The sequence below is a fragment of the Setaria viridis genome, chromosome 6 (genome assembly GCF_005286985.2).
Source record: "Setaria viridis chromosome 6, Setaria_viridis_v4.0, whole genome shotgun sequence".
In the NCBI taxonomy this organism is placed as follows: Eukaryota; Viridiplantae; Streptophyta; class Magnoliopsida; order Poales; family Poaceae; genus Setaria; species Setaria viridis.
Window position 1 is genome coordinate 19,598,194 of NC_048268.2, and position 15,134 is coordinate 19,613,327.

General features: G+C 49.1%; 1 protein-coding gene across 1 annotated transcript; it reads left to right on the forward strand.

Annotated features, from left to right (window-relative positions):
• Positions 1-893: 893 nt before the first annotated feature.
• On the forward strand, positions 894-1,583 carry LOC117861789 (uncharacterized). The gene has a single exon (XM_034745326.1). The coding sequence runs from the start codon at positions 894-896 to the stop codon at positions 1,581-1,583; it is 690 nt and encodes a 229-aa protein (XP_034601217.1).
• Positions 1,584-15,134: the final 13,551 nt, after the last annotated feature.

Below are 15,134 nucleotides of genomic sequence, written 5' to 3' on the forward strand. Positions count from 1 at the left end.
GGAAGCGCACCTCTCGTATGGCTCAAGAACCTCCCACAAGGTTGCATCGACACTTGGGTCAGTTGCCAAAGCCTTCACCCAGAACTATTAGGCTACTTACACCCATCCTGAAAACATGGAAAACCTCATCCAAGTCTGCCAGTGGAAGAATGAAACTCTCCGCGAGTACGTCAACAGGCAACAAGCTGGCCGGCGTTGAGGACCGCAACATCATCTGGTACTTCTGCACTGGCCTCAAGAATCGCTCGATGTTCCGTACCATGTTCCAAGCTTCTCCCAAAATGGTCGGACACATGATGCAGATCATTAACCTTCACGCCGACACAAATGAGGCTGAGAATGTCCAATTCTAGGAAGGCAAGAACCACCACAATGACAACTACGAACCGCTGACCCATCAAGATCACCAGCACCAGCCCCGACCGGAGCCCTCCCGACCTTGGAAGATGGCCCCTGAGGTCCTCGTCGCCGAAGCTGACCCTGTGAGGCAGACAACCTCCCTCCAGGAGGAGTTTGAAGATACGTTCAATGCCCTGTGCCCCTTCCACAAGGATGCACGCCACAATCTTCGAGACTGCACGGTCCTCAAGAAAGAGCTTGACACCCAGGTGGAGTACAAATGGCCTCATCGAAATGACTACCACGAGGAAGACAATCGCTACGACAACTGCCACTGCGACGACCAATGCAGAGAAGAGCACCGGGACCAGCACAACCCCGACACCAACCAGGGTGCCGGCAACAACAACGGCAAGTTCCAGTGCACCGAGTGAGAGGTGAACATCATCATCGGTGGCCCTAAAGCTTTCTGCAGCAACCGCAAGCACAAGTTGCAAAGGCGGGAAGTGCATTTCATGTCCGTTACACCAATCCAGTATCTACGCTGGTCGGAGATGCCCATAGCCTTCTCTAGGGAAGATCACTGGGTGCACCTCCCAGACCCCAAGTCTTACCCACTGGTGGTGTGCCCCACCATAGATAGAGTCCTCCTATCCAAGGTGCTGATCGATGGTGGCAACAACCTCAACATCATCTTCACCGAGACCCTGAAGCGCATGGATTTCAACTTTGAGCGTCTCCTTCCCTACGAAGAACTGTTCTACAGCATAGTGCCCGGCAAAGGATCCTATCCTATTAGGAGAGTCGTCCTGCCAGTGACGTTTGGCACCCCTAACAACTACCGCACCAAGCACCTCACCTTTGAGGTTGCCAACTTCACGACCTCCTACAATGCCACCTTTGGCAGGCCAATGCTGGCGAGGTTCATGGTGATTCTTAACCATACCTACCTCATCCTCAAGATGATGGCTCCAAATGGCGTCCTCTTCATTTATGGTGATGTTGAAACATCCTACAAGTGCAACACAGAAGCTGTGCAACTCGCTAAGACCCTAGAGTACTCGGCCAATGCCACCATGATGCTCACCGAGTCCAAGAAGGTGGACCAGAACCAGCTGATGATCCTAGAGGTAGATCCGATGTCCATGACACTGCATCCCGACCCTCAAGTCAAGATGATCAGCCTCGGCCTGGAAGACCCCTCCAAGACAACCCTCATCGGGGCCAGCCTCACCCCCAAATAGGAGGATGTGCTCACCAGTTTCCTCCGAGACAACTCAAACATATTTGCGTGGAAATCATCCGATATGCTTGGTGTCCTGCAGGAGCTGGCTAAGCACTCCTTGGAGCTGAGCAAGACAGCAAGGCCGGTCAAGCAGAAGCTTCACCATTTCCCTCAAGATCGCAAGGAGGCCATTAGGGTAGAACTAAATAAGTTCTTATGTCACACCCGGTTTTAAAGGCAAAACCAAATGAATAAATTACATGTGCACTAGGATTAAGTTTCACACATGCAACGACTTCAGTAAATATCATAGACAGTACCATAATGTAAAGAGAGTATTAAATTTGTTACATGACCGAAAGTCTTTAATTCGAATAGCAAAATGAGTCTTTATTCTACCAGCGAAACTCCAACGATGACGATGACTCCACATGCAATTTACTGGGGGCACACGTACGCCTAGAACTCCTCGAAGTCTTCAAGAACCTCCTCAAAGTTAACTTGGTATGAGCAGTGGTTTTAGCATGGGTGACTACACTTATGGTTGGTACTCAGCAAGCGTGGGGCATGTATAGTGTAAGGCTATGCAAGGATAGGCTATGGTTTAATAGTATTTTAGCATTTTAATTGGTTGGTCAAGTTTTATTAGCAATTACTAAGTATAATTTTATACCACGCACATTAAGCATGAACATAAATAAAGATAACAACAATAAATAACATCAATTTAATTCAACTTTTAATAAATTAATCATGTGAGGGTCCAGGCCGCTCTTGACTGTGAGCATGGCTGTTATAACAGTTTTACACTCTGTAGAGGTTGTACATCTTTACCCACAAGTCGCGTAAAAGTTCAAAAGAACTGTAGACCCAACCATGTTGTGCGGGCTAGGCACAATACCATACTTTCGAGGTGTGATTGCATAGGAACGCTACGAGGCCTTTACAAAGATTCCCTAGTAAGTAGTAACCCGCTAAGGTTTCAGGTCAAAGCAGAGCATAAACCTCTCTCAAGACTGCGAAGCTACCATAGAGCAGATCAGCCTAAGGGCCGAGCTATACCCCATCAACGCCTCCCCTCTTGCCCTTTCGGGAAGATTACCCTAGACTAGAGTCTCTAATTAATTAGCCAAGACCAGAGCCATGTAGTTCTTATGGTTGTACTATTTTCCTGGGTGGTTCTCCATGTTTCGATTAAGCATGGTGATCTTGTATTAATGGAAGGTATAGCATAAATAAAACAAGTTTAAGCATTGGTTCATTAAGACCACCATACCCAGTTAGAGCAACTAAGCAAGAACTACCCAACTGTAAAGTAAAAGGTGTAGGGATTAAACTAGGCACACCTTAAATATGACCCATCATATTTATAAACTTAAAGTGCATAACATAGGTGTAATGAACATGAACGTAAATGTTGCATAGGATCATATTGTGATCAAGGGAATGACTTGCCTTCCTGAACTTGCTCTTGCAGGTCAAAGTCTTCAAAGCCTTGCTCTTCAAATCCCTCGAACTGTGATCCTTCTATGCGCATCAAGCAAGTACATACAAGCAAATAAAGAACTAAAATAAGAAAACATTAAATCAAGCAATAGAAAGAGAGCAAAACAAGACCATAAGACTAATCTATGTGTCAACACCAACTCATAGGCGCAAGATTCGGTTAGAATGGATTTAAAATGCTAAATATATGAGCTAAACAAGGTTCAAGGGCTTAACTACGAGAAAACTAAACTTCTAGGGGCTAAACTTAAATAAATTGAGGGCTAAAACCTAATTAAACATATAAAAAAGGTCTAACGCATAAAATAACAGATTTAGGATGACGGGTGGGATTTCATAAAAGAGTAGGGGCCTAAACAGAAGAAAAAAGGATCTAAATTTAATTACTTTTGAACTGCGCATGACCTCGGTGCAAAAACTGTAAAACTCAGGGGTTCTTTAGCAAAAGAAATGGAGCGGTGGTAGGGTTGACCAGTATTGACTTCGGTCAGATTTTATCTGGGCTATCGGTGGTCGATCGGACGGCTGCAGTCGGCCGGGAGGAAGTGAGCTCCGTGTGGCGCGTGGCGGCGGAGCGGGGCTGCCTCACTGGAATCGAGCGTAGCTGGAGCGGCTGCTCATAGTTTTCAATAGGGACCGGCTTGGGACGAAGCTGGGGTGGCAAACCGATCTAGGCAGCTTTCATGGTGGCCGAGGTGACGACGGCGCGAAGCGACACGGCGGAGCGGCTTGGTGCGACAACAGCTACTCCAGCGAGCTCGTGCGCTCGAAAGAAGGCATGGGAGTGCATGGGATTTTCACGGGCGGGTTCCTTACCACGACGCGAACCTTCGGGCGGTAATCTTGTTGACGGCACGGCGGCGAGAGGGGAGATCGATGGCGGTGGGTTCGAGCTCGGGCGCAGCGGCGCTGGGTGCGAGGCGAGGGCGCTTGGGTTTGGTGAGGTTGGGGGGGTGTGGCGGCTCAGTTTTATAGGATGGGAGCTTGGCCTTGGATCGCGAGGCACGCATCGGAGGCAGGTGCGCGTGCCGCATGAACTCGAGCTCGAGTTCGGCACGGGTGCAGGCGGGAGGATGGGAATGATAGGCGGGCCTCGGCGGCTAGCGGATCCTGCACAGCAAAGCAAACGGTCAACTCCCTTAATTACTAAATCTGTTCGACAAGCAAAGAAAACACACCTGGAAGCTTCAAAAAACATTGACAGCTCTCTGGAACTCTGACTCAGACGGAAGTCCGAGTACTGGACCTTGAGTACTCTTCGCAAGATGAGGAGCTGCACCTAAGGAAATGCCTAAGAGATTAACATCAATCACCTCAATACTATGACTACAATACCAAGACTGCGGATACATACCTAGGGCAGCTGGTTCCTTGATTTTCCCCGCATCCACTATAGCCACAGCTCCACCAGTAGACGCTGACAAGGATACATTCCTAGAGCCCGAGACAGCAGGGGGATCTTCCACCGAGCGGATCACTTCTTGAAGCATAGACATGGTCGCCCCCAGACGACTAGCGTCAATTGCGGATACTTCGTTGATAGTCAAATCCTCCAAAGGAGCAGAAAGAGTAGTCGGGGGATACGAATCTACTCCCGCCTCCACAGGGATAGTCTCCTCCGTATCCCTACATCAAAGGAGGAACGAGCCAAAAGAAGAGAGAAGAAAAAGAAAGAAAAAAAAGAAAGGTTTTCCTATTGTTTTAAAAGGGATTCAAACAAATGAATTCAAATCCAATTTTGAATTTAAACAACCAAAGTTAATGCACCAGCATGAATGCAATAATTTATTCCTATGGTTCATAATTAAATTTCAGAAAAACATTTGAATGCCTAGGAAATTAAATAAAACCTTAGAAACTCCTTCAATTCCTAAACAAGGTCAAATAAATTCTAGAAAATTCTAGTAAATTTTATTAATTTGCAAAAGTTTGAAAATTAGGGTGTTACATCTTAGCTACCGGATTCATCTCTGAATATAAGCATCCTGACTGGTTAGCAAATCTAGTTCTTGTAAAGAAGAAAACCGGTGAATGGATAATGTGTATCAACTACACCGATCTGAACAAACACTGCCCCTAAAGACCTTTTCCCTCTTCCCTGCATTGACCAAGTCATGGACTCCATGGCCGGTTGCACCCTGTTGTGCTTCCTTGATTGCTACTTGGGCTATCACCAGATCGCCCTCAACCCCGCCGACCAAGATAGGACCGCGTCTACAACACCATGACCTTTGGGTTAAAAAACACTGGTACCACATACCAGAAGGCAATCCAGGGTTGCCTCAAGAAACAACTCGGCAAAAACGTAGAGGCCTACATCGATGATGTAGTCGTCAAGACCAAAGACAAAGAAAACTTCATCGCTGACCTCACCCAAACCTTCGACAGCCTCCGGGCCTATCGGTTGAAACTCAACCCGGGCAAATGCATCTTCGGCGTCCCGTCCGGAAAGCTCCTGGGCTTCATGGTTAGCCAACATGGCATCAAGGCCAACCCTATCAAAGTTTACACCATCAGGAACATGGCGCAGCCGGCCGGCAAAAAAGGACGTCATGAAGCTCATAGGCATGATCGCGGCCCTAAGCCGTTTTGATCAGCAAGCTCGACAAAAAGGGATTCCCCTTCTTCAAGCTGCACAAGAAGGCGGATAAGTTCAAGCGAGATGTCGAGGCCTGCAAGGCCCTTGAGGAACTCAAAACATTCCTATCCACCCCTCCCATCTTGATGGCCCCGACCGATCAAGAAACACTGCAACTATACATCTCCGCGACAACACACATTGTGAGCACGGTGCTAGTTGTAGAACGCGAAGAACCCGGTCATGCCCACATAGTGCAAAGGCCGGTGTATTATGCCAGTGAGGTCCTAAGCGAGGTCAACAAATCCTGGGAGTTCACCAAGGAAACCATCGACACCTACTGCATCGAGGTTCGCAAACTTGAGGCTCACTTCAACGATCTCGAGTTTCATCATGCCCACAGGGAACACAACGCCACCCTTGACATCCTATCCAAGCACGGCTCAAAACGCGCCCAAGTCCCGATCAGCATGTTCGTCCATGACTTGAGAAAATCTTCTATCAAGATATTGGACTTGGACCAAGCTGACGGCAATGCCCAGGTTTAGGCTGACCCAGCGCCCACTGATGTCCTAATGATCGAGGTGGAGGAAGGCTAGTGCGCACCTTTCTTCGCATTCATCATCGACAACATGTCCCCAAAGGATAAAGCTGAGCTCAAAAGGCTCGTACAGCGCAGCACCAACTACGTTGTGATCGGTAAGGAGTTGTACATGAAGGCCGCATCTACCAGCATTCTGATGAGGTGCATCCTCTGCAAGAAAGGCCTTAAACTCCTCCACAAAATCCACTCAGGTTTGTGTGGGAACCATGCTGCCTCGAGCAATCTGGTCGGGAAAGCGCTCCGCTCTAGCTTCTACTGGCCAACTACTATTGCCGATGCAAAAAATCTTTTCCAGAGGTATAAAGGGTGCCAATTTTTCTCCAAGCAGCAGCACCTCCGAGCGGAGGCCCTGTGCGCCATCCCACCATCCTGGCCCTTCGCATGCTGGGGGCTGGATATGGTCTGCCCTTTCAAGACCGCTCTGGGTGGATACAACCATATCTTCGTGGAAGTTGATAAATTCACCAAGTGGATCGAAGTCAAGGCTTTCACAAGCATAGAGTTGGTCAAAGCCGCTTAATTCATCAAAGAGCTCACACACCACTTTGGGGTCCCCAATAGGATCATCACCAACCTGGGCAAACAATTCACCGGATCAGAGTTCTGGGATTTTTTCTAGGACAACGTCATCGATGTATACTTCTCCTCAGTAGCTCACCCACGACGCAATGGCTAGGTCGAACGATGCAATACCTTTTACATTGAATAAATAAAACCTTAGAGGTTCCTTGTGTACCTACTACCTTCTTTCTTACCCGAGCTCTTACTCATGCTCAGGGGCTGTCCGACCTGACCGACAGACCACACTCTCGCCTTTACGCTCGGGGGCTTCCCCTATTACGCGCTGACCTACAGGTCTCACCTTTTCTCCTACACCTCTCACGCAAGTATAACTAACTCGTGTGGATGGCGTCCTAGCTCATGAAACCTAGACAACCTTGCGTCCGCCCCCTCTACAAGCTTGAGATCCACTCTCAGCAGAGTGCTGGCCAGGCAAGGCTGGGCAATTAGAAGCTATAGGCCTAAGCTACACGATGTCCTGTCGTATAAACCAAAGGAGGTATGGAGGCTTTCTCTTGACATAAGTTAATCAACAAGTTTACTTGTCTCATGATGCAGATTGATACATTTTATAGTTTTTTCATTACAGGTCCAGTTCTTTAACTACGTCCTCCGCAGCTTGTTGATATTGCTCGGCTAGCTCCAGGAGGTTATCAGCATCAAAGTCCTCAGCAATGCCCGTTCCGACGCGCTCCACAGCCAATCAGGGAAGTGCGTCTTCAGAAGAGCCATGATGTTCTTGGCGCACTCCATGGTGACCTCCTTCATCATGTCCCTTAGCCGACTTGAAGCACTCTTTAGGTGGTCCAGTAGTGGTATTGGCTCGTCAGGGTTGGCCACAGGCTGGATCATGTTCATCACGTAGCTTGTGGCTGACCTCAGGTCTTCCAGCTCCACCTCCAACCCTACAATGACCACCTGATCATGCTAGAGACTATTCATAGTAGCAATCAAGCATCGGTCCATGTCCTTGCGCAAGATGACCTCATAGGCTAGTTTCTGCGACACGGCATACTCACAGTTCACGGTGATGTCGTGGTCTTGATGCAGTTGAGCATTGGCTTCCTCACACTCTTTGAGGTCTCTCTTAAGCCTCTCCTCTTTCTTCTGGGCATCTACAAAATAATGGAACTCAAGAAAAGATACCAGCCTCATCTACCCAAGGTAGATCCTCCATAAGGAATGAAGCCGTACCAATCAGCAAAGCGCTAAGGTCATCCTAGACTTCTTGAGCTCAGTCTTTAGGTGCTCCGCCTCGAGGCGATACCCCTCAGCACGGTGCATGGCGTCCGTCCTCTTGTGTGCATGCTTGGCCAGATTCTATACAAAAGTTACTCCAACAATTCAAAGACGAAAGATAGGTGCGGAAGTGAACAACAAGATTTGTCGGCCAACTTATGTATAACACCTTTTCGACCTTGGCTGTGGCTTCATTCAAGACGGCAAGATCTTTCTTGTCAGCGGTAGCATCTTGCGCCAGGGTCGTCCCGGAGAAGTCTAGGGTGGTGGAATCATCCTCATGGGCATTGACGTCAGCGTCGTAGCCCACCGCCTCCGTGTTGGTTGGTGCTTCCCTAGGGGTCTCATCCATTTGCACTCCGACACTGGCATTTGTGGCCCTAGGAGTGGATACAATAGCGTCCTCAACAACATCTTAGTGTGGCGAAGACCTTGGCTCGGGCCCCTTAGGTCCCGTCACCAGGCCACTCTCGCTCCCAGCCTAGACTGATGTCGTAGATGCAGCCCCTATGGTCACATCAGGAGTCTGACCTTCTGCATGGGTCCCGACACTAGCATCCTGCAGGCCCGACTCATCCTCCATCACCACCTTCCTACTTGAACGGAGGGACACAGAGATAAGCGAAGCAATGTACAAACAAAACTTCCAACAATATACGACGCCACGATAATACTCACAATGTGCTCTTCTTCGCTTGGAAATTTTGGCAAACAGGTGCTGGTGGCGGCAGGATTGGTTCCTTCTGCTTTTCCCTATGAATCTCCATCCTCAGCCGCTCCTTGAACCGCTCCGCGTCAGCTGCGATCATCTCAAGGAGCTCGTCCTTCTTCTTCTTGGTGATCAGGCTGGGCGATTCGGAGTCGTTGCTTGGCACCTCATACGAGGTCTCCGCAGGGGATGTTGTCACCACAGCGGGTGCCTTCGGCTTCATGGCACCCCTCTTCTTGCGCTTCTTCTTCTCCGCCTTTGGCACCTTGGACTCCACCACCTTGCGAATGGCCTGGTGCATCCGCCGCCCAATAGGAGAGGTGCCCCCGACCTCCGTTCGGCTGCCCTGGACCGGTACGTCCTCATTGAAGTCATCAAAGAAGCAGTCTGACACCCAGTCCAAGGGGCAGGTGGTTGGTCGGTCTTGGTGGTTGAGCAAATCTTGGGTCGCTGCTGCTCGGCCCCTTCAGGAAGTGGTGCCGGAAAGAAAAACTCATACTCTCGGCTCTGAAAAGTAAAACAGATCAAGCAGAAACAGACGCAAAAGCGAAGCAATCAAGCCAAACGATGAAATCAAGAACTTATTGGATCGGCCGGCCTAATGAGGGAATACACCTTTGGTCATTGTGTAACATCCCTAGTTTTGGTAGGCTGATTAAAGTGTTTAAGGACCCAAATTAGCACCTAAGTTCAAACTTGCCTTGAATTGAATTGCAAATTCACTTAAACACATGAAATGTTACCAAAAGGGGCAAATTTGAACCAAACCAAGTCAGACAAAGGGCTAAGTGTTAAAAACACTCAAACTAGGTTGGAAATTTAGCAAACATACCAAAAACCCTAAAAGGTAAATTTAACTTGAATTTTTCAAACACTCAAATGACCAAAAACACCCTAAAAAGCACTAATTGGGGGCAGTTAATAGTTTCAAATTTTATATGACAACTTATATTTTTTCCAATAAAAAAGTTGTAGAAGTTTTCAAAAGAAACAACATTGCTTATTTGAGGTTTTCCTGATTTGAAGTGGAAGAGGTCCAAAAATCAGTTTGAAGTTCAGCTCAATTTCAAAACTTAGTTCAAATTTCCTTACGTCTTGAAAACCGGCATTCCTCTTAAACTTTATCTATGTATATCTTCAAATCTAAAACAGTTTTGAACTTGAAACCTTTCTAAGAGTTGGGGTTTGAATTGTGGATACCAACTTTTAGTTTTGAACTTTTTCAAGTTTGGTTTGAAAATTTTGAGCAAAACCCCTCCAAAGACCCTATCTTCGCACGACACCGCGCTCCACTTTGCTAACCCGCGTGCGGTCACCGTGCCAGCACGTCACGCTACGCCACGCGTTCCATCAGCATTTGTGCTAGCCTGCAAGCCAATGATGGCTGATGATTTGACAGCACGGTGCGCGCCGTCGCCCAATAGCCTACCGGCGCAACCTTATCCCCCTGCACCACATCTCCTTCACCCTATCACCGCGCCACGCCCACATGCCCGCTCACCTCCGCGCTCGCCACATCGCATCTACGTACCCGCCAGCGTCACCCGGCCAACCGCCGTGCTGACGGCGACCTTACAAGCCCGGCGTTCGCCCAGTCCTTGTGCGGGGCAAAGTGGGAGCATCCCGCAACAAATCCACCATGGCCAATCACCGGCCGCACGCCCACACCCCCTCCGCCGCAGCCACTCTGGTGCCTCATTGCCTATGCACCAATGCCACTGGAGCTGATGCTCCCCAATGCGCGGCCAAGCCCCTCCACATGTCCACCGCGGCCCCCTCGCACCCTGCAGCAGCTTCAGCTATAAAAGCCTTGAACCGCAGCTCACCGGTGCTCCTCACTCTTGCCGCCTCCTCTGCGAGAACCCCGCCACCGTGGAGCCCTACCCTCCGGTGAACACCTCTGCCCGCTAAGCCCTTCCGTGCCTTCCCTACACCACAACATAGCCCCCCCAAGCCACCACTGAGCCACCAGAGCCGTTACCGGCGCCGACGAAGGACTCCCCCTCCGCCGCCTGAGACACCGCCGTGGTCAGCCGCTGTTGAGCCGCCTCCGCCCTCGACTTCCACAGCACAAATAACCTCGGTGAGCCCCTGAGCACCCCCGCATCCTCCCCTTGGCCGGTCATTGCCGCCGCTCGCCGGAATCAGCCAAAGACGCCACCGACGGGAGCAAGGACCACATTGCAAATCCTAATTTCTTTCCAGGGGCTTTAGTGCTAAATGTAGGGACCCATCTGTAATATTTCAAAACTCCTGAGGGCCCCCGCATAAAATGTTTTATCCTTTTTCTGTTTCAATGGTTTAAATCGATTGAAACTTTGAAAATGTGTAGAAAATTGTAGAAAAATGATAAAAATGCTAAACTAACTTTGTTAGACTCCATGTGTTGTGTAGTTTGACTGGAAAAATAGTTTTGAGCATGTCATTGTTGTAGAGTTTTCCTCCTGATTTTATTTTGTGTTCAAGCCAACAAATGCCCCATAAATCACACAAAAATGATAAAAAGATAAATCCACCTCTGTTAGTTTTCTTGTATCATGCTTGTTGTAGATATGAATGTTGTGGCACTAGTTTAGGTGCTGAACACACTGGTTTAAGGCAAATCACGTCATGCTTGGTGTGATCTTGATATTTTCTCTATAAATGGAAGAAAACAGATAAAAATGTAGGATCACTTTTGTTAGGTTCCTGATACCTCTGTTTAACTAGGAAAAATACTAGCTTCTTATTGCTACATGTTTTGCCTTGCTCAAATAAATGCAAGTAGTTAAATGCACTTAGAATATGATATTTGAGTTGTTTAAAAATTTAGAAACAGGATAACTTTCCAAATGAGTTTTGAGCAACTCTAAAGTGACCCTACCCTTTCTTTGTAAAATCTAAGTTTCTAAAACCTTATATGTGTACACAATCACCATCAAAGTCAACCCAAAGTTTAAATCGTAAAACACATTAATTCACAAGGAACTCAATTTAAATCTTGACTTGGGTCACATGTTAAACTTATACTCTCCGAAATCTTATGAATCCATCATGCTCGTAAAAATCGTGAAACTTGAATATTGCATATGCGTCTCGTGTAGAAGCGAATCTAACAGACAGGAAGTATGAACTACTCCTGATGACCGAGGAAGTACCTGCCAAGCTACATCACGTCGAGGTCGAGCAGGAGATCAGCGAAGCATCCAATGAGCTCCTTACTAACTTAGAATAGGAAGGCAAGCCCCGGAGCACAACCCAGTTTTCTAAATTTATGCAATATCTATGTTACTCATGCTTGTGCATTGAACCGGGGCCTGAGCAGATCGTCCCACTCTCTCTGGAATAGAGTTTCCCCTGGTGCACCATGTGGGTACAAGTACAGTCACAGTACGGTGATGTTCCGGGACCGTGGGGCATTGTATCCAAGGGAAGTGGCCCTGACACGTGCCTGGGGATTGATGGGGATAGCTTACAAGTGAAGCGGATCCGACGTGGTACGTGGATGTTGTGGGGTTAGGTTCACCTTGTAAGGTTTTAAAAACTTGATTCGAATCGTCTACCTATCCCACTTTGAGACTGCTTGACTGCTATGCTGCATTGAGTAACAAGTGGAACAGAGAATAATTATTTAATGATGATGCTTGGAATAAAATGTGTGCTCAATTTTCTTGTCTAGAACAGGTGCATACCTAGAATGATTAATCTACTAGAACCTACTGCTAAAACTAGAAAGTAAGGACCAACTTCAGATGCTTTTGGCAAAACAAACCCCTCAGCCAGAAAGCCTTGCATGTCTAGGAGTCGATGGAGTAGTTACCACCTAATGGGTAAATCTTGTTGAGTAATAGTATACTCACCCTTGCTTGTGGCTATGTTTTCAGGTAGTGTTGATTTTGAGGAAATGGTTGCCAGTTTGACTTGGCCGACTCAACTCCCTCCGGGTTATACGGTTGAGTGGAACCCGTCCTCGGATGGCAAGGATCATGGTGATTGATATCATGGTCGGCTCTGCCATGGTATTTTGTATCGACGTTAGTTGCATCGTGTCATTTTTGCTTCTTAAACTCTGAACAATTCACTTTATGCACTTTTGAAAAATGGTTGTGTAATAACTGAATTTGAATTTATATATTAAGTACTGGAATGTTGTAATCTTTGGACTCGCCTTCGTGTGAGATGCTTTTTGTTTCGATCCGAGACAAGTGGTTTATCGGGGGAAACCCGACAGACTACCAGGTTAACTTGATTAAAGTGTGGGTTCATGTGTGAGGCGAAGTTGAGCGCACTTTAGCCTGGTTAATTTGGGTGGTTCTGCCACACATTTCTTGTTCTTGATGACCCCTCAGAAGAACTCGATAACCCGGCCGGCGACCTCTTCCCGGGTAACCTTCCGCTGTGCCTCCCGGGTCGGATCCAATGGCCCTGAGTACTCATATGCCAGGTGGACCCTGTCCTTGATGCGCTGTGTCAGCCTCTAGGAAATGTTGATGCTCACAGCCCCGGCTGTGAGCCCACAACCTTTTAGGTTGGCAATATCTTTCAACAGCTGCTTCACCTAAACCATTTCCTTGGATGTCGGCTGGTTCGACCACTTCGGTGTTGTCATGGGTGCATAACCGAGGTGGGGCAGTAGCTCGGGCTTCCGATTAGCGACAAGGAACCATTCCTTGTGCCACCCCTTGTTCAAGTCCTTGAGCTTCAGATCGAAATACTCTTGGACCCTCTTTGGCCGCAGTGAGAATCCACACCCACCAATGACTCTTGTTCCTTTCCCCTTTGTCGCCATGATCTTGAGTTGGTACAGATACCGCTAGAGATCGAAATGGAGAGGAATGTCGAGGAAAGGTTCGCAAAGGTGGATAAAACCTGTGACATCCAAGATGGAGTTAGGATTGAGATGTACCAACTCAATCTTGTAATAGTAGCCCGCGGAAGAAATCTCCCATGGGGATCCCGAATCCACGCTCGAAGAAGGCTACAAAGATGACAGCCTCGGTCCTATCTTCGGTGGGGAATTCCTAGCCCGCAGTCGCCTTCCATTCCAAGAGAGCTTCGATCTTCTCGTCCGTCATCACGGACTACACCCATTATGTGGATGGATCTGGTGCCTGCTCCACCTCCATCTCTTCAGTTTCTATCCACTGGGACTTAGGTGTGATGAAGGCGGACCTCTTTGTTCGCAAGTGGCGGTGTGGTGGTAGCGGATCTAGGTTGCGGTGGAGGAGGCGAGCGAGTCGATTTGCGGACGTGGCGGCATGACCTAGGGCTCTCAGGCGCTGCGGCGATGGTGTTGGTGGTGGTGGCGTTTGAGTGCGAGTGGAGTGGAAATGAAAATGGAACTACGCCCTTCGGCTTTCGAAGAAGTTGATAGTGTAAACCTAGCAACGGAATCCGCGGGTCCCCCGTTATGGAGAATTCAATAGACGGAAGCCGCGGGTTTTCTGTTAAGTCTCATGGCGTGCCTCGTTGGCTTCGCCAATCCTCGCGCTCGGGGGCTAGGTGCTTATTTCAGGTCGACGTGCCCCCTTGGCACCACCAGTTCTCGCGCTCACGGGCTGGGCACCTATTTCAGATTAGTGTGCCTCCGTGGCTATGCGAGTCCTTGCGCTCGGGGGTTGGACGCCTATTTCAGGTTGGCGTGCCACCGTGCCTCTGCCAGTCCTCGCGCTCGGGGGTTGGGCGCCTATCTCAGGTCAGTGCGCCTCTGTGGCTCCGCCAGTCCTTGCGCTTAAGGGCTGGGTGCCTTTCTCAGGTCGGTGTGCCTTCGTGGCTCCACCAACCCTCACGCTCGGGGGCTGGGCTCCTAGCACTCGAGGGCTGGGCACCTATCTCAGGTCGGCGTGGTTTCGCGACTCCTCACGCTCCAAGGCTGGGTGCCTATTTTAGGTTAGCGTGCCTTTGTGGCTCCGCCAATCCTCGCGCTCGGAGGCTGGACGCCTATTTCAGGTTGGCGTGGTTCATCAGTCCTCGCGCTTGGTGGTTGGGCGCCTATTTAAGATCGGCGTGCCTCCACCAGTCCTCGCACTTGGGGGCTGGGTGCCTATGTCAGGTTGGCGTGCCTCCGTAGCTTCGCCAGTCCTTGCCTTTGGGGGCTAGGCACCTATTTCAGGTCGGCATGCCTCCGTGGCTCCGCCAGTCCTCGCCCTCAAGGGTTGGGAGCCTATTTTAGAACGGTGTGACTCTGTGGCTCTGCCAGTCCTGGCGCTCAGGGGCTGGGCGCCTATTTCATGTTGACGTTCCTCCGCTAGTCCTCGCGTTCAGGGGCTGGGTGCCTATTTCAGGTTGACCTACCTCCGTGGCTCCGTTAGTCCTCATGCTCAAGGGGCTAGGCACCTATCTCAGGTCGGCGTGCCTCGATGGCTCCATCAGTCCTTGTGTTCGGGGGCTGGGC

Bases quoted from the DNA above. Each gene is read 5' to 3' on its own strand.
- LOC117861789 (XM_034745326.1), top strand. From the start codon at position 894: ATGCCCATAGCCTTCTCTAGGGAAGATCACTGGGTGCACCTCCCAGAC.